Source organism: Procambarus clarkii, chromosome 6 (assembly GCF_040958095.1).
Source record: "Procambarus clarkii isolate CNS0578487 chromosome 6, FALCON_Pclarkii_2.0, whole genome shotgun sequence".
In the NCBI taxonomy this organism is placed as follows: Eukaryota; Metazoa; Arthropoda; class Malacostraca; order Decapoda; family Cambaridae; genus Procambarus; species Procambarus clarkii.
This window is the reverse complement of record NC_091155.1, coordinates 45,460,046-45,487,749: the sequence shown is the minus strand read 5'-3', so window position 1 is coordinate 45,487,749 and position 27,704 is coordinate 45,460,046. Positions and strand designations below refer to the sequence as shown.

General features: G+C 46.2%; 1 protein-coding gene across 2 annotated transcripts in view; it reads left to right on the top strand.

Moving 5' to 3' along the window:
- Positions 1–27,704, top strand: part of mRpL11 (mitochondrial ribosomal protein L11) — a 117,988-nt gene that overhangs the window by 7,423 nt on the left and 82,861 nt on the right. For both annotated transcript variants that reach the window (XM_045736246.2, XM_069308981.1), the window contains exon 2: positions 24,522–24,666. In XM_045736246.2, coding sequence (XP_045592202.1) covers positions 24,532–24,666 — 135 coding nt within the window. In that variant the 5' untranslated portion in view covers positions 24,522–24,531. The remainder of the gene's footprint in view (positions 1–24,521; positions 24,667–27,704) is intronic.

The window sequence follows — 27,704 nt, the reverse complement described above, 5'->3', positions numbered from 1 at the left end:
AGGCATTACAGGCAAGCCAAGCGCTTTCAACAAGTGACGTGCCACAGGCAAGCCAAGCGCTTTCAACAAGTGACGTGCCACAGGCAAGCCAAGCGCTTTCAACAAGTGAGGCGCAAGCAAGCGCCTTTAACAAGTGAGGCGTCACAGGCAAGCCAAGCGCCTTCAACAAGTGAGGGCATGCAAACGCTTCAACAAGTGAGCTGCAAGCAAGCGCCTTCAACAAGTGAGGCCTCACAGGCAACCCAAATGCCCTCAACCAGTGAGGCTTCAGCAGCTGGCAGTCAAAACTAACTTAGCTTAATGAACTGTACAGTAATTTTAAGTGTTAATTTTAGTGTTGTGTTAGTATAGGCTACGTAAATTGTTAAGAATTTTTAACTTCAAGATGTGTGGCATCAATCAAGAAGACGAACACCAACAAGGTAAGTTGAGGTTTTTAGTTGAATATTTAATAATTGTATGTGGCAAGGCAATTCAAATTATGTTGTTTGTAGTATAAAAATAGTTGGAAATGGTCACTTTTGGACTCGTAGGTGAAAAAGTACCATTATCCGAAAAATGTGATAATCCGGCTGGGGGTCCTTCCCATATAGTCCGGATGATCGAGTGGAGACAGTATTATGTTTCAGATCCTCATTTTTGCCGTACCTGAGTACCTGAAATTTATCACTGTTAAACATCATGTTATTTTCTACTGCCCAATCGAAAACTTTGTTGACATCTGCTTGTAGTTTTTCAATGTCTTCAGCAGAGGTAATTTTCATGCTGATTTTTGTGTCATCTGCAAAGGACGACACGAAGCTGTGACATGTATTTTTGTCTATATTAGATATGAGAATAAGGAACGTTAGCGGTGCAAGGACTGTATCTTGAGGTAAAGAGGTTTTAACATCGCTTGGACTCGATTTTATCTGATTGACTGTTACTCTTTGTGTTCTGTTCGACAGGAAATTGAGTATCCAGTGTCCTACTTTTCCAGTTATTCCCATTGACCTCATTTTGTGCGCTATCACCCCATGGTCACATTTGTCGAACGCCTTTGCAAAGTCTGTGTATACAACATATGCATTTTGCTTTTCTTCTAGGGCTTCTGTGATTTTGTCATAGTGGTTGAGTAACTGTGACAGACAGGATCTTCCCGCTCTAAATCCATGTTGTCCTGGATTGTGCAATTCATTGTTTTCCATAAAACTAGAAATTTGATTCCTAATCACTCTTTCAAGCACTTTTATTATGTGTGATGTTAGTTCAACTGGCCTATAACTTTTTGCCAAGGCTTTACTACCCCCCTTGTGCAAAGGAGGTATATCTGCAGATTTAAGTGCTGCTGGTATCTCCCCTGTATCCAGGCTCTTTCTCCATATTACGCTGAGTGCTCTCGCTACTGGTACTTTACATTTCTTTATGAATATTGAATTCCGTGAGTCAGGCCCAGGAGCTGAGTACATAGGCATATTGTCAATTTCTCTATCAAAGTCTTCCGAGTTTGTGGTAATATCCGTTATATTATCTGCAGCTTGAATGTCATTCATAAAGGAGCTGTCTGGGTCATCAACTTTCATGTTGTTTATTTGTGTGCTAAACATAGCCTCATACTGGCTTATTAGAATTTCACTAATCTTTTTGTTGTCCTCTGTGTACGTACCTTCATTTGTAATTAACGGTCCAATACTGGTCAAGGTTTTGTATTTTGATTTTGCATATGTGAAAAAAAATTTAGGATTTTTCCTTATCTCTTGTATAGCTTTCTGTTCCAATTCCATTTCCTCAGACTCATATGATCGCTTCAACATTTGTTCTATTTCTTCGATCTCACTGTTTAGGCTTGTTTTCCTTGCTTGTGATAGTTGTGTCTGCCGAAGCATTTCCGTTATTTTTTTCCTTCTGTACAGTCGTCTGTGTTCTCTTTTTAGGGTGGTCCTCTTTCTGCTCCCTCCTCACAGGTACGTGCTTCAAGCAGACCTTGTAAGCTTCAGCTGTCAGTTGAGCTATTCCCTGTGTGGGAGTTTTGTCGCTTAAGACCGTCTCCCATTGAATGGTTGCAAGGTCTACATTTATTTTTTCCCAGTCAATCCTCTTATTGTTGAAATTGAATTGATTGAATATTCCTTCTCGCTTGTTGGGTCTCTTAGACCTACTACCGTTATTTATGCTAGTTCGCACTTCAATGAGCTTATGGTCTGAGTATGAAGTATCTGAGATTGTGATGTCTCTGATTAGTTCATCATTGTTTGTGAATAACAAGTCTAGTGCGTTTTTGTTCCTAGTTGGTTCTGTAATCTGTTGATTGAGCGAGAATTTGTCACAGAATCTCAAAAGTTCTCTGACCTGTGGTTGGTTATTTCCCGGGTCATTCCCTGCTATGATATTTGTGTTTGCCATTCTCCATCTTAGACTTGGTAAATTGAAATCTCCAAGGAAGATAATATCTGGAGCTGGGTTTGCTAGGTTGTCAAGACATAGAGACGCACTCGGGGGCCGATCCTGGGTCTGGTGCGCTGGTCTCGGTGGTGCGGGCATTGGCTGCTCTGTTGAAGCTGTTTGTGCCAATCCTGCGGGAGGCAATGTTTCTGTTCTTTGCTTCTTGTCTTGTGGGCCGGCAGGGGGTGCTCGCTCAATCCTTGGAATCCGCTTGGGCCCTGGTTCTTAGGTTCTCTATGCCTTTCTGTCCTTTGCTGTTTGCAGAGTCTGCAGTGGTGCAGTATCTGTAGGCGACTTCTTCTAGTTTTCGCCCATGTCGGACTTGTTGGTTTTCCTGGGGGCCCATAAAGGGTCTTCCCGGAAGGGTCATACCAGGCCTCGGGGTTCCTCCCATCGTGATTGGCCAGTGGTGTCGGTTTCAGAGCTGGAGTAGCTTTCGGAACTGACGACAACTGGTTGGAGCAATGATTGCTCTGCTCGTAAGTCGGCTTCTCACAAGGGGCGTCGGCCCTTTCGCGGTTCGTCCCATTCATGGGGTGATGGGGGGGAGGCTTGAGCTGTTTCCTCACACCTATTCTCATGATTTGTGGGCTTTTCGGGTTATATCTTGCTGCGGCCTAAGATGGCGTTGGGTGGCCCCTCGGGTGGTGTTGGGTGGTTTGTGCGGGAGTCTGAACTTTGCTGTGCTGGTCTACCTACCGGGTAGACCAGCATGGTGCGGGAGTTCGCGACCATGTGGGTGTCGCTCTGGAGGGTTCAGGTCACTCGCAAATTGACAATCTGGCTTTGTTCGGATTGCTCCTTTGCCTGAACCCGCAGGGGTTCGATGCAGTACTTGGCTTTTTGGGGCTGGTCGCTGCAGGGGACTTGTCTGCCGAGTTCTCGGGGTTTGGCTCTCCTGGCGGTTCGTGTTCGGGGGGGTGTCCAATGTCCTGGCAGATGGCCTGTCCTGGCTCATTGTTCTGTCGACGGAATGGAGGGTCAATGCCAACTTGTTCAGTTGGCTTTGCCAGACTTCGGGCCTCCAGATGTGGATCTTTTCGCGTCAGCATGGTCAAGGCCTCTCCCGGTATATGTGGCACTCTTTCCTCGACTGTGAGGCCATTGGGGTCAGTGCCTTCAGGCAGGACTGGTCAAGGTGGGGTTACCTGTATCTCTTTTTCCCTGGTTCAGCTGTTGCTCCAGGTCCTGGCTCACTTGGAGACTTACCAAGGGAGAGTTGTCCTTCTGGTGCCTTGGTTTCTGGCGCTCCTTGCTCGGTGTCCGAACCCGAGGGTCTTTCCGCGGCTCCACCTCTTTCAGCAGATTGGTCCAGCCTGGTACGAGTCTGGTTCGTTCTTTTCCTTAAGTCTTTGCGTCTGGAGTTTCTGACTCGAGTTTATCATCACCTGCATGCGGCGCAGGTGGCTTCAGTGTTGTTTTCCCACCTGCTTGCTTTGTCTCGGCGGCAGTACGAAGGTTCCTGGTGGTCCTTCTTGTTTTTCCTATCTCTGTGTAAGTGTACTTTGGTCTCTGATAGGGTTGGCTTGTCCTTCCTTTCGTGGTTGTTCCAGGACCGTAAACTTATGCCGAATACTGTCGCTTCATATTGTGCGGCGCTGGCAGAGACGCTCCAGCTTGCATTGGGTATTCATGTTACTTCTGCCCCGTTCCACAAGTGTCTCGTGCGTTGTTTCACCTCCGGCCTGCTCATACGCCTCCTGGGCCGTCCAGGTCTTTGGACTGGGTGCTCTCTTTTCTCCTTGGTTTGTTGTGGCCCCTTCGGTTCAGGATTATTTTTCTAAGGCTCTTTTCCTGTTGGCATTGGACTCTGGGGTTCAGGTTGGGGAGCTTCATGCTCCCCTCCGGCACAGGGTTTCTGCTCCTTCGGTCCTGGTGGTAGGCTTATTCGGTTGCAGCTGTTCCCTTCTTGACTGGCGAAGAATGAGACTGCTGCTTCCCGGAGGGTTATCTTGAGGTTATCTTGATATGCTTTCGGGGCTTTAGTGTCCCCGCGGCCCGGTCCTCAACCAGGCCTCCACCCGCAGGAAGCAGCACGTGACAGCTGATTAACACCCAGGTACCTATTTTACTGCTAGGTAACAGGGGAATAGGGTGAAAGAAACTCTGCGCATTGTTTCTCGCCGGCGCCCGGGATCGAACCCGGGACCACAGGATCACAAGTCCAGCGTGCTGTCCGCTCGGCCGACCAGCTCCCTTGGGTTGTTGATGCTTGGTTGGTCAGGTCAGGGGTGCATCATGTGTTGTTTCCGGTTGCGGCTCTCCGCCGTTATTTGCACGCTACGGCTTCGGTGGCCGGGATGTGCTTCGGGTTGACCCGGTTTCCCTCCTTCCCTGTTCCCGGGCTCGGGTCTCTCAGGTCGTCCGCAGGGTTATTAAGTCTAGCCAGCCTGCGGTCTATCCCAGTGCCCACACAGTTCATAAGTTTGCTGCTTTGGCTGCCATCTTTGGCAATGTCTTGGGTTTACATTTGCGCATGTTTTTTTTTGGAGGTGGAACAGGGTTCTGGCCGCCCTCTATCTTGTCAATGTCTTTGGACCTGGTTGGGCCTGCGTTGCATTGGGTCGGCAGTTGCAGCCATTTGTCTCGACTTCGCATTGAGGAGTGAGGACTGACTGCCTCCTGGGGTAAGTCCCTGTGTTTTTCCTTGTGTTTGGGTAGTTAGCTCAGAGGATCTGATGGGACTAACCCCCGGAAAACCAGTGTTGAATGTAATGAAATGCCATTTTCAGGGTGAGACCCCCAGAGATTCCCCACCATCCCAACTTCCCTCCGGTCGGCAGTGTTTTCGCATGTTTTTGACATCCAGCCAAAGAAGTGCCGGTTGGATCGCCGGCTTGAAGATCTGGGGCTCCCCCTTCCCCCTCCTGAGGAGGGGGGGGTTTGCACAGACAGTGGTGTGCCAACTTGATGACGTCATGCTCATTTGCTAATTTTCGTTGGGGAGTTCTGTCCACTCGTTTGGCTTTCAGTTGCAATATTTTCATCAGAATAGCGGTTTGTTTTGGGGGTGCCTATCTTTCTGGGTGCCAGACCCGGTTGATGGCAGACATAGAATACTCCCAACCACATTGGGATTTCTAAAGGCCATTGCTCCTCGTACCTTTTTGAGATGGCCAGGTTCTGGCTTGTGGTCCCTGGTAGGCAAGAACTCCTTGCACTTTGATGCCAGAAAGTTAATACAGTGGTACCTCAACTTACGAGTTTAATCAGTTCCCAGAGACGGTTCGTAAGCTAAACATACGTAAACTGAAGCGAATTTTCCCATAAGAAATAATGTAAATTGAATTAATCCGTTCCACACTCCCAAAAAAATTAACTTCAAAGTAAATTTTATACCTGATTCACCCAAATCTTTAGTACTAATGTACAAGTTATTGCTTACCTTTATTGATGACTCCTGCTGGCATATGGAAGATGGTGAGGAGGGGAAGGAGGAGAGGTGTTAGTGCTTGGAAGGGAAGTCCCCTTCCATTATAACATAACAGTGAAGACTTCTCTGGCATGTTTTGCCTGAATACCACTAGGACCTTCTTGTGGCTCACTGCTTGGTTTTTCTCACTAAAAACCTGTCTAGGGACACTTGTTTTTCCCTTTGTTGTAACACTTGTCTGAAGTGAGACATCACATTGTCATTAAAAAGGTTAACGGCCTGCTACAGCTTGCTCTGGGTGAATTAATAACTTTTCAACATCCTCAAGTGTTTGTGTTCTTTGTTTTGTGATTGTTGATACTGTATGCCTTTTAGCACTTATAATGTCCTTTTTCTTAGCAATTACAATGCATATAGTTGAGAGATTTGTTGTACTGCCTAGCTAGTTCAACAGCCCATGTACCATTTTCATGTTTACGAATGATCCTTGTTTTTCCTCTATGGTCATTCTCACATGTGTTTTCTTTTCTTGAACCTTACCACTGGCTTTCTTGGGACCCATGGATAGATATATAATAATAATTTTTATGTTCAAATACCCAAAAATCTGAAAAACACTGAAAATCTATACAAAGAATTCAGGCGCAATTGTCACTAGGCAGGACCCGCCAAACACACACCGAAACTACGACGTTGGTACAACGTTCGAACAAGTTTTAACACCTCCTAACCAGTTATAACAACCAATATAACAAGTTGTAACAACGTTCTAATACGTCATAAACACGTTAAGCCAAGATCTAACAACTTTATTACAAGTTGTAACAAGCGGAAAATAGAGACAGTTTCGGTTTGTGTTTCCAGGGGAGGCACTGGTAAACTGAGGCGCGGTCACCATACCACCACGCACTAGGTTGGCCATATGCTTATCAACAAACTTCGTTTCCTGAGGCAAAGTTCGTAACCCTATTCGGATTTTACGAAGAAATTGGGCTCCTAACCCGAAAAGTTCATAAAGAGGGGTATTCGTAAGCCAAGACGTCACTGCACTTGCATATCGGCTTGGAAAGCTCTGGGAAGCCTCCGGGTCTCGCCCAGAAAATGGCGTTTCATTACATTCAATGCTAGTTTTTACGGCTATTTTTTTTATCATTCAAGAACTGGGGTGGTGGCCTGCTGGCTCATCTGAGCCAGCTTCCCCCTCCTCCCCTTGGAGGGGCAGTAGCACTAGTAAGTGGGGGCTAGTTGCATTAGGTGTTGCTTGTTTGTTTTCTTTCCGAGGGAGTGCTTTTGCTCTTTCAGGACGTAGGTAGCAATTTTCACTAGCCTGGGGTCCGTTTTGTTTTGCCTACCTTTCTGGGTGCCTTCCCTGGTTGGTGGCAAGTATGATGTACTTTAAATGTAAAGAGTTCACAGGTCATAGCTACCTGCACTTCTGTGAGGGAGCCAGATTCTGGATCTTGGTCCCTGGTAGGCAAAAGGAGACTCTGTGACTGATAACCCCAACTAATATAGCACTATATCAGTTCGGATATTTTCAGGGAGCCTCTGGGGCTCACCCAGAAACTGACATTTCATTACATTCAACGCTGGTTTTTTGGTCGGTGTCATCTGCTAATTTCTGTCATTATGTGTCATGTGGCATTGATGAAGCCTCTGTAGGTTGTATTCAAGGTCGGTGCAGTCATGGCTCTGTTTCACTCCATGTCTCAGGCTTACTTGCTCTTATGCAGCCTCTGTCCATTTTGCTTTTCTTTGCCTTCTGGTGTCCCCTTCAGTCTGATTTTTCTTCCGGTTGTTAGGTGGTCAAGCTTTTTCCTTTCCTCCAGCGCTCGGGTTTTGTTCTTTCTGTGAGATTATCCTTTTTAGGGGTGAATAGGTTACAAGAAATCTCATTCAGGAAAGGACTGAACTAGCATAAAACAAATGCTGAGGGCAGATTATACTTTAATGACTGACCAGGGATGCATAGAGCAGCTGCAGGAGTCCAAATCCTTGGCACTCCTTATCCACTAGGTCGTGGAGCTTCTGGGGCCTCGGAGGGAGGTCATCAGAGTAGCTCAAATGATTCTCTCACCAAATAGTATTTATTTGATGTGTGTGGTCATGAACGCAGTTCAAATCCAAGTAATCCAGGCAACATAAAAAGGGGATCACGTTAATAATAGATATAATGGCAAAGTCAATACTGGGTACAAGGGGTCTGAAGGTGTGAACGTAAAGACACTTGTATTTAACAATTAGTTTATTCATAAAACTTAATGCTAACGATACATGGCAAGAATAATCTGACGTTATGTTAATGTCTGTTGTGGTGCTAGGCAATGTTAGGCTAGCCGGAATAAATGCTTCCGGTTCGGACCGCTCGCGGTGTCGCTGAGCCTGTCTACTCTTAATAATAGTGGGCAACCACTCCAGACGCAATGGCAGCTTGACGAGACTGCGGCAAGTAGCAATAACATACAATGGAAAGAACAGCCCCACGTTGGTGCCAGATGTGAGATCCGTGACCAGCGTGGGGTGATTGATGACTGAACAACAACAACTGACAGACCTGTCACTGAGACGAGTCTTCCGTGCAATACTCAATTGATTACATTACTTTACTTGGCAAATATGATTATGTTATTATGTCACCAAGACATGCAATCAAAACAATGACACTGAAATCAACAATGGCTACGGGTAATTAGCAATCCCTGAGTAATCGTTCAAGGATCTGTCAAAGCTTGATAGCTCACTCATTCACGAAGAATTTACGTTATAGCTCGGAGTCACTGAGACCGCTTAGCCAACATCGATCAGTCAATACTATTACTAATCACCGTGTATTAAATCAATTGATAATCAATCACGTTAAATTAATACACTGACATCTCAAGAACAAAGAACACTGGATTCCCTGACTACTCCAGAATAATGAACACAAATGTACTGACAGACACCAAATGTAAGATCTGGGATCAATGGATACTAAACACTGAGTTACACTGATATCTCAAAGATAATTGAACGCAAGTACAGTACAACCTTGATTCAACGTACCCCGATTCAACAAATTTCTGGCTAGTTCGCACACTTTTCAGGCCGAATTTACTCACCCGGTTCGACGAACAATGGTTCGCCGAAGTGAGGGATGTTCGGATTTGCTTACGATGTCCAGACAGAGTTCACAGACTGGTGGAAAACTTTCCCATTCTATCACAGATTACAATTAATAATTCCTTCATAAGACAAGTTGGATCACACAAGTGAACCACATGAACCAAACACCAGCCAGAGTGATCCACACAAACACCAGCCAGAGTGATCCACACAAACACCAGCCAGAGTGATCCACACAAACACCAGCCAGAGTGATCCACACAAACACCAGCCAGAATGGTCCACACAAACACCAGCCAGAATGGTCCACACAAACACCAGCCAGAGTGATCCACACAAACACCAGCCAGAATGGTCCACACAAACACCAGCCAGAATGGTCCACACAAACACCAGCCAGAGTGATCCACACAAACACCAGCCAGAATGGTCCACACAAACACCAGCCAGAATGGTCCACACAAACACCAGCCAGAGTGATCCACACAAACACCAGCCAGAATGGTCCACACAAACACCAGCCAGAGTGATCCACACAAACACCAGCCAGAGTGATCCACACAAACACCAGCCAGAATGGTCCACACAAACACCAGCCAGAATGGTCCACACAAACACCAGCCAGAATGGTCCACACAAACACCAGCCAGAGTGATCCACACAAACACCAGCCAGAGTGATCCACACAAACACCAGCCAGAGTGATCCACACAAACACCAGCCAGAATGGTCCACACAAACACCAGCCAGAATGGTCCACACAAACACCAGCCAGAATGGTCCACACAAACACCAGCCAGAGTGATCCACACAAACACCAGCCAGAGTGATCCACACAAACATCAGCCAGAATGGTCCACACAAACACCAGCCAGAATGGTCCACACAAACACCAGCCAGAATGGTCCACACAAGTGAACAACTGAGTTTCCATGATTTGGGGCACACGTATCTTTGTACATTAATTTAAAGGATGAAGCGTGATTACCTAGCTACATGTGGTAAAATCTCCTTATAGACATTTTCTGTGATGAAACAAGATGAGTGAGGATGGACAGATAAGAGAATACTGTACTGTAAACCTCACTTTACAGTGAGGTTTCACTCACTTTCGTCTGTGTGTCGTCATAGTTCAGTGACCCATGACTTTTGAAAGTTTCATATTAATAAATAATTTCTAAAACCAGTGTTTTAATAGCTTTTTATTATCCTAATTAAACTAAACTAAATAAAACCGAAAATATACTGTAATATGATAGACATCTGCTCTTTGAGAAATTACTCTGTTATTGGAACAACTCTAGCATGAGTGGAGGGGTCTAATCCCTGTACACACAGCACCATGCGTGTTTCATCCCTCCCTCCCTCCCTCTCTCCATCCCTCCCTCCCTCCCTCCCTCCCTCCCTCCCTCCCTCCCTCCCTCCCTCTCCCCCTCCATACCTCCCTCTCTCCCTCCCTCTCCCCCTCCATACCTCCCTCTCTCCCTCCCTCCCTCCCTCCCTCCCTCCCTCCCTCCCTCTCTCTCCCCCCCTCTCTCTCCCCCCCTCTCTCTCCCCCTCCATACCTCCCTCTCTCCCTCCCTCCCTCCCTCCCTCCCTCCCTCCCTCCCTCCCTCCCTCCCTCTCTTCATCCCTCCCTCCCTCTCTCCATCCCTCCCTCCCTCTCTCCAGCCCTCATTCCGTCTCCATCCCTCCCTCCCTCTCTCCACCCCTCCCTCGCTCTCTCCATCCCTCCCTCTCTCTCTCCATCCCTCCCTCTCTCTCCATCCCTCCCTCTCTCTCCATCCCTCCCTCTCTCTCTCCATCCCTCCCTCTCTCTCCATCCCTCCCTCTCTCTCCATCCCTCCCTCTCTCTCTCTACATCCATCATTTGCTCCCTCTCTCCCTCCCTCCCTTTCTCCATCCATCCCCTTTCTCCCTCTATCCATCCAGAATTGGAGAAACTAACCAAGTTAAAAAAAAAAGTTAACTGGGTCAATGAGTTAGGGTTCTCAGCGAGTCAGTCCCTTCACCACCACCGACACACCTCCCCCCCCCCACCCCTACAGCCTATACGCACACACACACTCTGCTCAACTCAACCTCCATACCTCCCTCAAATCATCCATCCTTCCATCCCTCCCTCCATCCTTCCATCAATCCATCTCCATCCTCTCCTTCCCTGGCTCCCTCCCAGCCTCTGCCTGCCTTCCTCCCTCCCAGCCTCTGCCTGCCTGCCTCCCTCCCTCCGTGCCTGTCTCCCTCCGTGCCTGCCTCCCTCCCTGCCTCTCCCTCCCAAGCTCTGCCTGCCTCCCTCCCTGCCTTTCCCTCCCAAGCTCTGCCTGCCTCCCTCCCTGCCTTTCCCTCCCAAGCTCTGCCTGCCTCCCTCCCTGCCTCTCCCTTCCAAGCTCTGCCTGCCTCCCTGCCTGCCTGCCCATCCACCCACCAGTCAGCCATCACTATCACAATGAGTGCATTTGGAGCCAGCAAGGTGCACGGATGTTCCTTGATTGTGCAGTCACGGAATGAACGCTCCAGCCTCTTGACAAATCGAAATACAGTACAACCTCGATTCAACGTACTATATGGGACCAACCCCAGTTCGTTGGAGCGTTGGATTCGTTGCAAGAGGTGACCTTCAGGAGGCGTTTGTGTCAGTGTCTTTTTTTTTCTTGTACACAATAAAAATGCATTATCATATTACATACTGTACCTATATATTACTTCTCTACTAAAAAATACTGTAATTCATAAATTTTCCTTATTGTTGGAGTTATGTCCATCTTGAAGTTTCATGAAGTTGTGAATGCTCTACAGTAAATATGTACTGCAGTGCATTATGCCGTTAGCACTGTGTTGATTAAAAGTAGTTCTGCTGTATGTTAAGTACTTCAATACAGTTTATGAAAACTATTATACACTAAAATTACTGCAACTTTAATTTTAACACTGTGTACACACTTAAATTTAACACTTGTTCTAACTGTTCACGCTGCACACGATGTTTTTAGATGTTTGCATCAGCTTTGCTGGTGCTCGCTGCTGCTGTGGGTTCAGCTGCTTCTGAGCTGGTGCTGGCTGCTGTTGTACCAGTGCTGGGTACAACTGTGCTTGTGCTGGGTACGGCTGTTCTCATGCTGGGTACGGCTGTTCTGGTGCTGGGTTCAGCTGTTCTCGTGCTTGGTATGGCTGTTCTCTTGCTGGGTACGGCTGTTCTCATGTTGGGTACGGCTGTTCTCTTGCTGGGTACGTCTGTTCTTGTGCTGGGTACGGCTGTTCTCTTGCTGGGTACGGCTGTTCTCGTGTTGGGTACGGCTGTTCTCTTGCTGGGTACGGCTGTTCTTGTGCTGGGTACGGCTGTTCTTGTGCTGGGTACGGCTGTTCTCTTGCTGGGTACGGCTGTTCTCGTGCTTGGTACAGCTGTTCTCTTGCTGGGTATGGCTGTTCTCGTGCTGGGTACGGCTGTTCTCGTGCTTGGTACAGCTGTTCTCGTGCTTGGTACAGCTGTTCTCGTGCTTGGTATGCCTGTTCTCGTGCTTGGTATGCCTGTTCTCGTGCTGGGTACGGCTGTTCTCGTGCTGGGTATGGCTGTTCTCGTGTTGGGTACGGCTGTTCTCGTGCTGGGTACGGCTGTTCTCGTGCTGGGTTCAGCTGTTCTCGTGCTTGGTATGGCTGTTCTCGTGCTGGGTACGGCTGTTCTCGTGCTGGGTATGGCTGTTCTCGTGTTGGGTACGGCTGTTCTCTTGCTGGGTACGGCTGTTCTCGTGCTGGGTACGGCTGTTCTCGTGCTTGGTACGGCTGTTCTCGTGCTGGGTACAGCTGTTCTCGTGCTGGGTACGGCTGTTCTCGTGCTGGGTACGGCTGTTCTCGTGCTGGGTACAGCTGTTCTCGTGCTTGGTACGGCTGTTCTCGTGCTGGGTACTGCTGTTCTCGTGCTGGGTACGGCTGTTCTCGTGCTGGGTACGGCTGTTCTCGTGCTGGGTACAGCTGTTCTCGTGCTGGGTACGGCTGTTCTCGTGTTGGGTACGGCTGTTCTCGTGCTGGGTACAGCTGTTCTCGTGCTGGGTACGGCTGTTCTCGTGCTGGGTACAGCTGTTCTCGTGCTGGGTACGGCTGTTCTCGTGCTGGGTACAGCTGTTCTCGTGCTGGGTACGGCTGTTCTCGTGTTGGGTACGGCTGTTCTCGTGCTGGTTGATTTTCTGCTACTAGTTCTTGCAAAATATTACTTCTTTTTTGGCATTAATAAGGCACTATTAGTAAGCTCCTGAGACATTTTGTTTTATAACCAAAGAGCTGTAGTAAAAAAAATGGTCAATTCCACAATTATTCTCCCACCGGCGGATAAATACTGTATGTCAATCGCAGACGAAGTTAAGGGCACTGGGTGCATACTGTACGAACGCAGACTAAGTTTATACATACAGCCTTCAGTAGCCTGGTGTTTAACCCTCAAACCGCTAGGGGCCCAAATGGAATTCACACCCACAGGCGCAACAATAAAAAAAAAAAAATCCAAAAAATTCTTTCGTCTTATAGAAGTGTTCATTTTTGTTCCCTGATCACGGAAAAAAATAACAAAAAAATCGTAGGTGGCATATTTTAGCTGCAATAGGGTAGGGAAGTGTGGCAAAAAAGGGGCGTTGGCAGAGCCTTCGCCAGACGAGGTCTACTCCGCCCGAGCTGTCAGACGGCAGTTGCCACAAATATATTATTACCTAATTATTTCAATGTGTCTGATTGATTTTTTCTTAGTTTATTTGCAGTAATATTATTCCATACAGTGAATTGTGGTATATTTATATTATAAAATGTGTGAACCATCGCTGTACTCAAAATTATGGTGTGCATATTAGGGATTCAATTATTATGTTCATAAAACAATAAACAAATAGTTTTGCTGTTGTTACACTATATACACAGGTTATATATAAGTATCTCTGCATGTTTTGTACACCATAACAAACTACTAAGTTGGTCTTGTGAGTCAAAAAGCAACGAGGAGTGACTGCCAAACACCAGTGAGCCACTCACTGCCACTCCCTCCCTCAACACCACCTCACTCACCTTCATTTACCTTCCACAATACTCTTTCTGTATTTATTCACTATACACAGACGTTATATATACGTATTTACATGTTTTGTTCACCATAACTGTACATATAAGCTTGTATGGTGAGTAAAGGCCATAAGACGTAGCTACTCACACAGTCTACTGATCGGCAGCCGCCCTCAAGGCCAGACACACTAATATTTGTCCTCCAACAATATTGTTTGTGGTGTTATTACGCTATATACACACATTATATATAAGTATCTACCTGTTTTATTCACCATACCTGAACAAATAAGCTGGTATGGTGCCCAAAAACCATAGTGGCCATCAGTAAACAACATGCCAAGTCGTGCAGACGACGCTCCTCCCTCACCAAAATGGCGGCTCCCAACCTACTCCTCTCGCTGTTATCTCACACTATACACACGTTATATATAAGTATCTACATTTGTGTTCACCGTAGCGAACCACTAAGCTGGTATGGTGAGTGCAGTCAATAAATGGTGACCACACACAGTCAGAAAACGACGCCACAACCCTCCCTCCACAGCCTTACACAGCGCTGTGCTCCATGGAGCACAGCGCTAAATATCACCACAGTCCTGCTATTATCAGAATCCTGGTCAGTTTTATCACAGTCAGGGGGCTACAGTAATACTATCACTGCTAAATAATAGCAGTATCATTTATATTATGGTATTTGTTGGCGATGCTGTGGTCACAAGCTGAACAGCGGTGCTGTGAGCTCGTGCTGCGTGCGCTAGCCCTGGTGGCTTGCTCAATACTGACGCTGTAACACCCAAGAATGTTGGCCTGGATTTTTTTTCTAGGTGGCATCTGGCAACTATCGGTCGTGGCTGTACTATAGCGGCCCCTATCCCAGGCGGAGCGTTTAAATTATAGCGCTAGACACGAAATCATATAGAAATGATGTGCGCGGTTTCGGTTTTGTCACTGATATCATTTATATATGATATGTGCGGTTTGAGGGTTAAGCCAGGTCCACTAACATAAATTTCTCTTAAATATTCGATTTACATCAAATTATATAATTTTGGGTTATATATTTAGTTTAGCAACATTATTATGATAATAAGAACTATAAAAAATACTTATTTTGGAACTGATTTATTAATTTTATTATTTCGAAGCCGTAGGTCACTGAACTGTGGCGACGAAATCGAACAAAACACCGCCGGGCGTTGTGTTCGATTTCCAGTAACATAAATTTCTCTCAAATATTCAATTTACATCAAATTATATATTTTTGGGTTACATATTTAGTTTAGCAACATTATTACGATAATAAGAACTATAAAAAATACTTATTTTGGAACTGATTTATTAAGTTTATTATTTCGAAGCCGTAAATCACTGAACTGTGGCGACGAAATCGAACACAACAAGCATGGTGTTGTGTGGGATAGGGATTAGACCCGTCCACTCGTGCTGGAGTTGTGCCGCCAATAACGTGAATAATTTCTTAAATAGCAGATATCTAATTTTTTACAGTATATTTTTGGTTTTATTTAGTTTAATTTAATTAGGATAATAAAGAGTTATTAAAACACCAGTTTTAGAAATGATTTATTAATGTGAAACGTTCAAAGTCATGGGTCACTGAACTATGACAACACAGACGAAAGTGAGTGAAACTTCACTGTAAAGTGAGGTTTACTGTACAGTATTCCCTTATCTGTCCACCCTCACTCATCTTGTTTCATCACAGAAAATGTATATAAGAAAATTTCAACACATTAGCTAGATATTCACACTTTAGCCTTTAAATTAATTTACAAAGATACGTGTGCCACAAATTGTTGGACGAAAATTATTGAAACTCAGTCGTTCACTTGTGTGGACGACACTGGCTGGTGTTTGGTTAATATGCGTCACTTCTTGTGGACCATTCTGGCTGGTGTTTGGTTCATATGATTCACTTGTTGTGTGGTCCACTTGTGTGATCCAACTTGTCTTATGAAGGAATTATTAATTGTAATCTGTGATAGAATGAGACAGTTTTCCACCACTCTGTGACCTGTGTCCCATCATCATCATCGTAAGCTTGTGGACCACTTGTGGACCACATGTGCGGTTCACTTGTGTGATCGAACTTGTCATATGAAGGAATTAATAATTGTAATCTGTGATAGAATGTGAAAGTTTTCCACCAGTCTGTGAACTGTCTCGACATCGTAAGCAAATCCGAACATCCCCCGCTTCGGCGAACCTTTGTTCGTTGAACCGGGTGAGTAAATCCGGCCTGAAAAGTGTGCGAACTAGCCGGAGATTCATTGAATCAGGGTACGTTGAATCGAGGTTGTACTGTATAGTGTTAAAATTAAAGCTGCAGTAATTTTAGTGTACAATAGTTTTCATAAACTTTATTGTAGTACTCAACATACAACAGAACTACTCAACACAGTGTTAACGGCATAATACACTACAGTACAGTATGTATTTACTGTACAGCATTCACAACTCCATGAGACTTCAAGATGGACTTAACTCCAACAATAAGGTAAATAACAAATGTAACAGTATTTGTTAGTAGAGTAATAATATATAGGTACAGTATATAATATGATAATGCATTTTTATTGTCTACAAGAAAAATAAAGACACTGATGAAGAAAAATAAAGACACTGATGCAAACCCCTCCTGAAGGTCACCTCTTGCAACGAATCCATCGCTCCAACGAACTGGGGTCGGTCCCATATAGTACGTTGAATCAAGGTTGTACTGTATACTGACGTCTCGAGATGCTGAACACAAGGGATACTGACTACTCAAGTTACTGTACAGGGTCACAGAGACCAATGCAACAGTACTCAGTACTGACTCTGAGTCACACACCAATACAGGTCACAGAGACCAACAATAATTACACTAAACCAAAGTACACCGGGTCACAGAGACCACTTAAAATTAGTAATAACCAACACAACACACTGACACACTCTTGTGTCAATTAACAATAATAACAACTTATATGTAAGGCCAATCCTGGAGTATGCAGCCCCAGCATGGAGCCCGTATCTAGTCAAGCACAAGATGAAGCTGGAAAAAGCTCAGACATATGTCACTAGGCTAGTCCCAGAACTAAGAGGCATGAGTTATGAGGACAGACTACGTGAACTGCACCTCACATCGCTGGAAGACAGAAGAGCTAGGGGAGACATAATCACCACATACAAAATTCTCAGGGGAATTGACAGGGTGGACAAGGATTATTTAATACGGGTGGCACACGCACAAGGGGACACAAGTGGAAGCCGAGTTCCCAAATGAGCCACAGAGACATTAGAAAGAACTTTTCAGTATCAGAGTAGCTAGTAAATGGAATGCACTAGGAAGTGATGTGGTGGAGGCTGACTCCATACAGTTTCAAATGTAGATATGACAGCCCAGTAGGCTCAGGAATCTGTACATCAGTTGATTGACGGTTGAGAGGCGGGACCAAAGAGCCAGAGCTCAACCCCCGCAAGCACAATTAGGCGAGTACACTGACACACACACGTCAACAATGTAATATACTTTTACTTGTACTTACAGTATGGCCGAGAATGGCTTAACTCCCCCCACCAATAACTAGGAGGATGCGCGCACACTGTAAACACTTGTTTCATGCACAAGCGTGATATTTGCTGAAGGCACGCTGGAATATATGTATATGTACTGTATAGGGGGGCCGTGTGAGAGGCACCCGGGGAAAACAGTGGCGTGGACAGGAAAAATTAACAGAGTCCACGCTTCCCACAGTAATGAAGATTTACACACTATCTTCACTCAAACACATAGAATCTCTTACTGATTCTTATTTCTCACAGTTACTGAGCAATAAAATGACGGATTGCTCTCGGTGAAGCCGATGATTCGCGATCACTTTGTACAGTCCAGTTGCGTCTGCTAGGTGACGCACGTGATAGCTGAGACTTCGCGTATCTTCGTAATATTTCTACCACTAATGGCGCCTCGTCATTGCAGGATATTGCAACTGCAGCGTGGGGTGGCGTAGGGTCAACTTAGGCTGGCTGGAGGTTGAAATGGGCTGGAGGAACCAAGGTCTTGGCCAGGACCCGATCTCCCACGTCGTGATAGCACAGCTCTCAAACACAGAATGCCTGCCTTGGGCAGTTATCTCACACCAGCGGCATTTTGGCACAAGAAATCCAGGCAGGGGATTTGGTGGATTTGGATTTGGTGGATTTGGATTTGGTGATTGGTCAAGCACCTGGCACCTTTGGTGCCAGGTGCTCGACCAATTGACACCTGGGAGGCCTACAGTGAGACGTGCCGCTACCAATGAGGTGGCAGCCGGCTGGTGACGCTGTTGACGTCACATCACCGGCAAGGGGAACCGTTCCTTCTGTTGCCGTGGGCCAAAGTTACAGAATTCAGGGGAAACCCATAACCATTCACCGAGACTACCTACGACAACAAGAGTTACTACATTAGAATGCCGATGGCATCCTCTTTCGAAAGAGATGTAATTTTGCCCCTCTATCTCCACTGAAAAGGAAGATAGGCTTTTGTGCACCCCTGTGCACATCTCTGAAAATTTCTAAGGCCAAAATACCATCTTTCTGCTACTACCTAATTGATGTAAGCTAGCTGAGAAATGGGTCAAAATCCAACTTCTCACACTTTCAGCCCTGCTGGGCAATTTTTTCATTACTGCCAGCTCCTCCTTTTATGACAGAATTTGAATCTTTTGACTTCAAATTGGATCTCCTGTTCTTTGTTTATTTGGCTCAGGATGCATTTTGTGTGGTATTTAGTGACAGACTCGCTGACTTCTTTGGGCCACTGGTTCTGTCATGGTGCGCCCTTTGGGCCGTGGTTCATTTTCTCTGGCTGTTCGCAGTTTCATTTCGTCTTCCCATCCAGCAGTCTTCCCTTGTGCTGTTGATGTTCGTGTTTGCTGCTGCTTCGCTCGATTTGTGGACATGTCCTGGCCCCTGTTCAGGCACAGGGGGGTTTGGGCCTTTGCACGTTTCTTTGGGCTCGATCTCTTCTTGCTATGGCTCTGTCCCGGTGCAGCCTTGGGATTTGTTCTTGTTGGGTTGCTGGATCGTTTTGTTAGTTGAAGAAGGACAGACCGCAGGTTAAGTCCATGTTTCTGTGCATGGACCCCACTTGGGTAGTCCTAAATTGTGTACTTGGCTGCTTCGGGCGTGGGAGTTTGGGGGGTCATCCTGCGTTCTGGCGGCACGGTATCTTACCAGATCCCTAGCACCTTTACATTACAGTACAACCTCGATTCAACGTACCCCAATTCAACGAATCTCCAGCTAGTGCGCACACTTTTCAGGCCGGATTTACTCACCCGGTTTGACGAACAATGGTTCGCCGAAGCGGGGGATGTTTGGATTTGCTTACGACGTCAAGACAGAGTTCACAGACTGGTGGAAAACTTTCCTATTCTATCACAGATTACAATTATTATTTCCTTCACATGACAAGTTGGATCACACAAGTGGACCACACAAGTGGACCACAAGTGGTCCACAAGCTTACGATGTTGGGACAGAGTTCACAGAGTGGTGGAAAACTGTCTCATTCTATCACAGATTACAATTAATAATTCCTTCATAAGACAAGTTGGATCACACAAGTGGACCACACAACAAGTGAATCATATGAACCAAACACCAGCCAGAATGGTCCACAAGAAGTGACGCATATTAACCAAACACCAGCCAGTGTCGTCCACACAAGTGAACGATTGAGTTTCAATGATTTTCGTTCACTGATTTGTGGCACACGTATCTTTGTAAATTAATTTAAAAGCTGAAGCGTGAATAGCTAGCTAATGTGTTGAAATTTTCTTATATACATTTTCTGTGATGAAACAAGATGAGTGAGGGTGGACAGATAAGGGAATACTGTACAGTAAACCTCACTTTACAGTGAGGTTTCACTCACTTTCGTCTGTGTTGTCATAGTTCAGTGACCCATGACTTTGAACGTTTCACATTAATAAATCGTTTCTAAAACTGGTGTTTTAACTTAATAACTCTTTATTATCCAAATTAAACTAAACTAAATAAAATAAAAAATATATTGTAATATGATAGATATCTGCTATTTCAGAAATTATTCATGTTTATTGGCGGCACAACTCCAGCACGAGTGGACGGGTCTAATCCCTGTCCACACAACACCATGCTTTTGTTTGATTTTGTCGCCACAGTTCAGTGATCTATGGCTTCGAAATAATAAAATTAATAAATCAGATCCAAAGTATTTTTTATAGCTCTTATTACCGTAATAATGTTGCTAAACTAAATATGTAACCCAAAAATATATAATTTGATGTAAATCGAATTTTTGAGAGATATTTATGTTACTGGAAATCGAACACAACACCAGGCGTATTTTGTTCGATTTCGTCGCCACAGTTCAGTGACCTACGGCTTCGAAATGATAAAATTAATAAATCAGTTCCAAAATAAGTATTTTTTATAGCTCTTATTATCGTAATAATGTTGCTAAATTAAATATATAACCCAAAAATATATAATTTGATGTAAATCAAATATTTAAGAGAAATTTATGTTACTGGATCTGGCTTAAACACCAGCCTACTGAAGGCTGTACGTATAGACTTAGTCTGCGTTCGTACAGTATGCACCCAGTGCCCTTAGCTTTGTCTGCGATTGACATACAGTATTTATCCGCCGGTGGGAGAATAATTGTGGAATTAACCATTTTTTTACTACAGCTCTCTGGTTATAAAACAAAATGTCTCAGGGGCTTACTAATAGTGCCTTATTAATGCCAAAAATGAAGTAATATTTTGCAAGAACTAGTAGCAGAAAATCAACCAGCACTAGCACAGCCGTACCCAGTACGAGAACAGCCGTACCCAGCACGAGAACAGCCGTACCCAGCAAGAGAACAGCAGTACCCAGCAAGAGAACAGCTGTGCCAAGTATGAGAACAGCCGTACCCAGTACGAGAACAGCCGTACCCAGTACGAGAACAGCCGTACCCAGTACGAGAACAGCCGTACCCAGTACGAGAACAGCCGTACCCAGTACGAGAACAGCCATACCAAGTACGAGAACAGCCATACCCAGTACGAGAACAGCCATACCCAGCACGAGAACAGCTGAACCCAGCACGAGAACAGCCGTACCCAGCATGTGAACAGCCGTACCCAGCACAAGCACAGTTGTACCCAGCACTGGTACAACAGCAGCCAGCACCAGCTCAGAAGCAGCTGAACCCACAGCAGCAGCGAGCACCAGCAAAGCTGATGCAAACATCTAAAAACATCGTGTGTGGCGTGAACAGTTAGAACAAGTGTTAAATTTAAGTGTGTACACAGTGTTAAAATTAAAGTTGTCGTAATTTTAGTGTACAATAGTTTTCATAAACTGTATTGTAGTACTCAGTATACAGCAGAACTACTTTTAATCAACACAGTGCTAACGGCATAATGCACTGCAGTACGTATTTACTGTACAGCATTCACAACTTCACGAAACTTCAAGATGGACATAACTTCAACAATAAGGTAAATTTATGAATTACAGTATTTTTTAGTAGAGAAGTAATATATAGGTACAGTATGTAATATGATAATGCATTTTTATTGTGTACAAGAAAAAAAAAAGACACTGACACAAACGCCTCCTGAAGGTCACCTCTTGCAACGAATCCAAAGCTTCAACGAACTGGGGTTGGTCCCATATAGTACGTTGAATCGAGGTTGTACTATAGTTGTGCTGTGTCTCTTGTGTGTTTGTTTTCCTGGGGTGCTCCCTCTTTCCTTCTTGGTGCCAGTTTTTCTTTACTTCTCCTTAGGTAAATAGCTTAAGGAAGCACCAAGGCTCTTCCAGACAGAGGCATTTCATTTCATTCAATGCTGGGGTTTTGTTTTCCCTTGACTTGTAAATTAGTTATGAAACTGTAATATCTTGCTGAATAGAAGCTAACTTGCAACACAGTTTAAAAATGGCAGAAACTGTAAATACCTAAATTTAAATATAATACAGTAATGCATAAAATAAAATCATAGTAAGATTTGAAGAAAGTGGGTACTAAATTGACTGGGATAAAGAAACACAAGACAACACAACGACAACTAACGATAGCACAACGACAACCATAACCGACCAGACAACGGACCTCTCATGCATCTAGCACTGCTGGGTGGGTAAAAACTGAGCAGAAGACTAGCTTCATTCTAGATTGTCACACCCCACTCCCATCTTGGTACTACTGTATATACCGAGAAGAGACAGTAGGCAATCTCCAGTGATGCGGTAGTTATTGAGAGATTCACTATCATTATGATCAACCGCATCAATGTCTGGTTTCGTGATGAAACCAGATACACCAGGCCCAAATTACTAAGGAAAATTGTTGACATCACGAATGCAGCTCCATTGGACATCCGAGACAATGCCGACGGTGCTGTACTTCTCTATTCAAGCGAGGAAGCTCTGGAGCAACTGTTTGCACCAGAACACCAGGACGCCCTACGTAACTCCAAATTGATCATCACTCCAACTCGACGATACTTGGCTGAACGATCCATCTTTGTCAGCCACACGAGTGCTTACATCGCCACCCAGAACCCTGACACCATACTTGGCATCAACTCCAGAAACCCTGCTCTGACTGCAGCTAAAGTCAAAGTCATCAAGAACAATGACAGCCCAAGGCCCACTCTCAAGGTCACCTTCACACCAGCTACTACAGCGACCCAGGCTGTGGAAAATGGATTGAGATTCTTGGATATTTCTATTACACCCGACACTGTCAAGAAGGAGCATTATTACATCATACGCCAATGTTTTAAATGTTACAAATACGACCTCGATACCAGGAATTGCTCAGAAGCAGAGGCAGAGTGCAGCATTTGCACCCAAAACCATCACTTCAAAGCCTGCCAGTCATCCAGCAAATTGTGTCCCAATTGTGGAGGAGCTCACACCGTTGTCTCCATGGACTGCCAAGTACGACTTGATGAAATCTAGAAAACAGCAACTGCCAACCCAACAACCAATCAGCCGGCGAGCTTCAATATTCAGGCTACGTCGTTCCCAGTGCTCCCCATCGCTTCTGCTTCTCCTACACAGACGTCCACACCAGGCCAGCCCCTCCCCCCCCCCATGGGGACCCAGCACACAGACGACTGCAGTCCAGCCAGCCAGCTCTCCAGTCAACCAATCATCGGTCTCGGCCAACACCACTCCCATCCCTTCCCTGGTCAGTGTAGCTGAGAAGGCGGCAGGAATAGACATCACTGAATACGTGTGAGTACTGAACTTGCTGCTCGCCCAGAACAACCTACCTAAGATGTCAATCCCAGCAGACCTGCTGCAGCCTCAAAATGCTGTTTCAACCCAAACAGACCAGCTTCCAACACCACCAGCAACCGAAACCATACCACTACCACCCCCTCCTGAGGCGGTTCCAACACCAGTGTCAGCAACTCCAATTACCCAGACATCAACTTCCATCCAGCCCGCCTCCACCCAGCACCATTCAACCCAACATCCAATGGAAGCCTCAACACCTACCGTCAACAGGTCCATGAAACTGGCGAAAAGGAAGGCAAATCACCAACAAGTAGAACCAGAATCAGAATCGGAACCAGATCCACTACCAGCGAAACCAATTGATCCAGTCGAGATGGCATAGGTCATTACATATGTAGCACCAGACTTTGATCCAAACCCAAGCAGCTCAAGCAAGAAAAAACACTATTTTGGCCTCTTCCTCCATGATAAGGGCGAATTCATTGGCAACAGCAGCACAAGAATCGTCATTGCCTTAAATCGCAACCGGATCATCAACCAGCTCAAGACCTGCCCTTCCTTCCCTCACCCTATGTCGGTCCGCCACGAGACTGTGGAACAATATGTAGACCACACCGCTCTGAAAAGAGAATACATCGACCCGAAATTCAACTTCAAGAAAGGACAAATGCCCTTTCTGGACAAATATGAATCCCTGATTGGAACTCCAATACCCTCGCTGTCATTTGGGAAGTGCATGTGAATACCTCCCTGTCCAGTCACCACCAAGCAACAGTGAACTTACACCTCACCATTTCAATAGGGATGATGCCTCCATGCCAGACAGAACATCTCAACTGAACTAGGATGACATCACATCGCCTCACCACTTGCCTCCTGCAGCCTAAGAACTCAAGCTACAGGCTTCGACCAAAAAAACATCTCCAATCCGTGGTGGAAAGGCCACCGAACTTTCAAGCCTCCTTTCTCCACATCCAGATCCTCTTCCAAGAATTTCATCACCCCATCCTTCTTCCTCCACATCCTTTCCAAGCTCTTTGGACATCAAAGAAAAAATTGACTGGCCTGAAGTGAGGGTGGCAGAAGGAAAAATTTTATGGAAGAGTAGAGGGCCAGAAAAGTGGGCCAAACACACCACAGTGATGTCTAGATGGGACCAGACTGTGAACCAAATATGTCCAGACAGTGCTCAAAACATGGAAGATGTATTCGGATCCATTTTGCCTTCATTATTATCGAATATTATAAATTTTTTCTTTTCTTATAACAGGCTCTAATATAAGTGTCTTAAAAATCATTAATTTTTCAGGTCTCCAGACATGTCACGGGCAGGAGCTAAAATGCGGGTGATGAAGAAAGCGGTGGAGAAGGTGAAGCACGGTAGCATAATGCGCACGAACATTCCTGCTGGCATGGCTGTTGCTGGCCCTCCCCTTGGCCCTATGTTAGGACAGGTAGCTATACAGTATGGTTTTCTAAGATCTTTTCTGTGGGGAGCCTTGTTGCCTCCCTGAAGCTATCGAACTCCTATGTGCTATATTAGTTTTGGGTCATCAGTCACAGAAGTCCTTATGCCTACCAGGGACCATGAGCCAGAACCTGGCCCCCCTCAGAGAGGCACAGGGAGCAATGGCCTATGAGCATTTTACATTTAAATTACAGTATGTCATACTTGGGAGGACGGGCTGCATACTTGCCATCGACAGGGGAAGAATCCAGAAAGGTAGGCGAATCAAAACAGACCACTGTCTGGTTGAAAATTGTGAACTACGTCCTCAAAAAAGAAAAAAAAAAGAAAATAAAACTCCACCAGAAAGAAAACAAACAAACAACACTAAATCCAACTGGTCCCTTGCTCATTAGCACTACCCCCCTCCTCCCATGGAGGGGGTGGGGGAGCCGGTCCAGGTGAGCCGGCAACCCACCAATTCATTTCTTAAACTGATGTACTGGCAGTCGGATGTTCCTGCACTTGTGATGTGTGTTGGCTAGGTGTATTAGTGTACTGGAGCTGCAAGCGCCTAGGGACACCTTCCCTATGTGCTCTGTAAGTACTGCCCTTGCGTTTCAGGGTTATCTTCCCTGGGGCATTCGGGACTCGCTCCCCGTTGAGGAATTCCTTGCTTGTGGTTGTCATCGCCCTTGGGGTACGTTGGGGGGTCATTGGGCTTTCCCCACTTGCTCTGTGCAGGAGTGTTGTGATTTTCAACTGGTGGGGCACACTGTAGCTAGCACTCTCAGCTATACGCTGTCATTCGGGGAGCCAATATTTTTCACTAGCTGCTAGTTTGCGAGTTGTGTGGGTTTCAGGGGATTTTGTTTTGTTTGTTGTTCATGGCAGTTTTACCTGTTATGGAGGAGGTCTGCTTAGCCCTTCATTAGGCTTTGCCTAGGGTGTGGTGGTGGTAGTCCTCTGTTTCCCCTGAGGTTTCACAGCTGCTACTTCTAGTTGGTTTGCCTGCTTAGACAGGGTTTACCAGTTAGCTGGCCCAGTGCCTGGGCTTCCTGTAGAGCTCATTCACCCTGCTTTCCCTGAAAACTTCAGTGGGTTCGATTGTACAATGGTACCTCTTCCAAGTCTGCTCTCACCTTGAGCGAATTTGTAGGGTCCTCGTTGCCCCTGCCTCTGGGTGACACCTCCAACCCGTAGTCCTGGGGACTCTTTTTCCCTGCATAGTCTGTAGTGCAACGTGTTAAGTTCTGTACCCGTTTGGAAGCCCAAGAGCTGCCCCGCTTGGGTTTTATTGCTTCAGTCCGCATCTCGTGGGTGTGTTCCTCTTTTTTTTCCTCCCCTCCCCCTTCCCCATCCTGCTGCCAGCTCCTGGATGTCTGTGGGTTTTGGTGTCGGAGCAGGGTTTAGCTTGGGGTGAGTCTCGGGTGGCTTCAGGGCCCCCCCCCCCCCTTTCGATAAGGGTGCGGAGGTGGTTGAGCTGCTTCTGCCTGCCGAGGCTTCCGAGTCTCTCCAGCCGACTCCCTTCTTCAAAGCTTTCACCCTGGACTCTGCCTTTCATTTTGGCGAGGTGGGCATGGGTGAGGGCTCTGCCCTGGGGCTTTTGTCTATGGTTTTTGTGGCTCGGTGGGGTCCGAGTGGAGCTCTTGGGTTCCGTTTGACCCCACTTGGGCCCTTGTGCCCTCTGAACAGGGGCTTCTGCTAGGGAAGGGGTTTTCATGCCCCTCCTTCCCTCTCTGAGTTTGTATTCGGCAGGACTCCACACCGAGTTTGTTTCCGGGTGCCTTTAGGTTCCTCAGATGTGCCATTCCAGAGGTTTTCTTCCTCTTGGCTTTCCCCCTGCGGAGAGGTTCAGGAGGTGCTCAGTGCTCACCCCCTATGGGACCCAGTTCAGCTTGGGTCCTGACTCGTCAGTCTTCACCATTTTTTTTTTCCCTAAGGACTGTGTTGTCTCTAGTTTTTGTTGGCAGCTCTCTAGTTTTTGTTGGGTCACTCTCGGCCCTCCTGGAGGGGTTGGGCCAGGGCTTGGGCTTCATAGGGTTGGGATAGGTCGGTGGTGTCCCCGGTACCTTCTTTGTCTGATCACGCAGTGTTCGCCCAGCACAGAGTTCGAGCTCTTGGCAATCGCTTTAGTCATTTCGCAAGTTGCTCTTTTGACAGAGCATGAGGGGAGGCCTGTCTCTCTTTGCCCGTGCTTGGTCCCACGATTCGTAGCCTTTTCGAGTCGTTTCTTGTGACCTTCGGTGGCGTTGGGTAGACCTTCCTCCCTTCAGGGGATGAGGTCTGGGGGATAGACTTCTTCCCCGTCCATCCATCAGGTCTTCTCGGAATGGGTTTGCTTGGGCGTGGTCGTCACGACCTCATCTCTCAGGTGGGTTTCCTGCCTGTTTCCAGTTCCAAATCGGGACTGTGAAGATCTCCGGTACATTCCGGACTTATCATTTGCACCTGTTGACACTTTGTCCCTTCTTTTGAACTTCTTCGTTGTTTCGGGTCCAGCTCGTTTTAGATTCCGGGCGCTTGGATGATTTCCCTGGACTTCTGGGACTTTTTTGGCATATCCCTAGCCTTCCGGGGGTTCAGGGATTGGTTAGGTTTTGTGGTGGGGTGACAGGCTTACCACTTTCATTGTTTCCCTTTTGGGCTGAATCTGGCAGCTTGCGTTTTACGTGTTTGACTCGGACCATAGTGGCCCATCTTTGTCTGCTAGGTCTACGAGTCTCGGCCTACCGCGAAGACTGGTTGGTATGGGCTCCAAGCCGGTCTGCTTGCCAGGGATCTGGTTCTTTCTCAGTTCTTCGGGTTCCTGGTGAACTGGTGGAAATACCAGTTCTGTCCCAGGTTCGAACTTGGCTGGGCCTTTTGCGAGATTTATACGAGGTTGATGGTTGCTCTGTCCCCTTGTCTCGGGGTGACAGTCACCGGTTGTGCCTCCGCCATGCTGCCTGTCGAGTTGGTGATTCTTTTGACCCAGAGTCGTGCGACGTTTGTTCTTTGTACGTGCTCCAGTTCACCCAAGCTACTGAATATGATAAGAGGGGT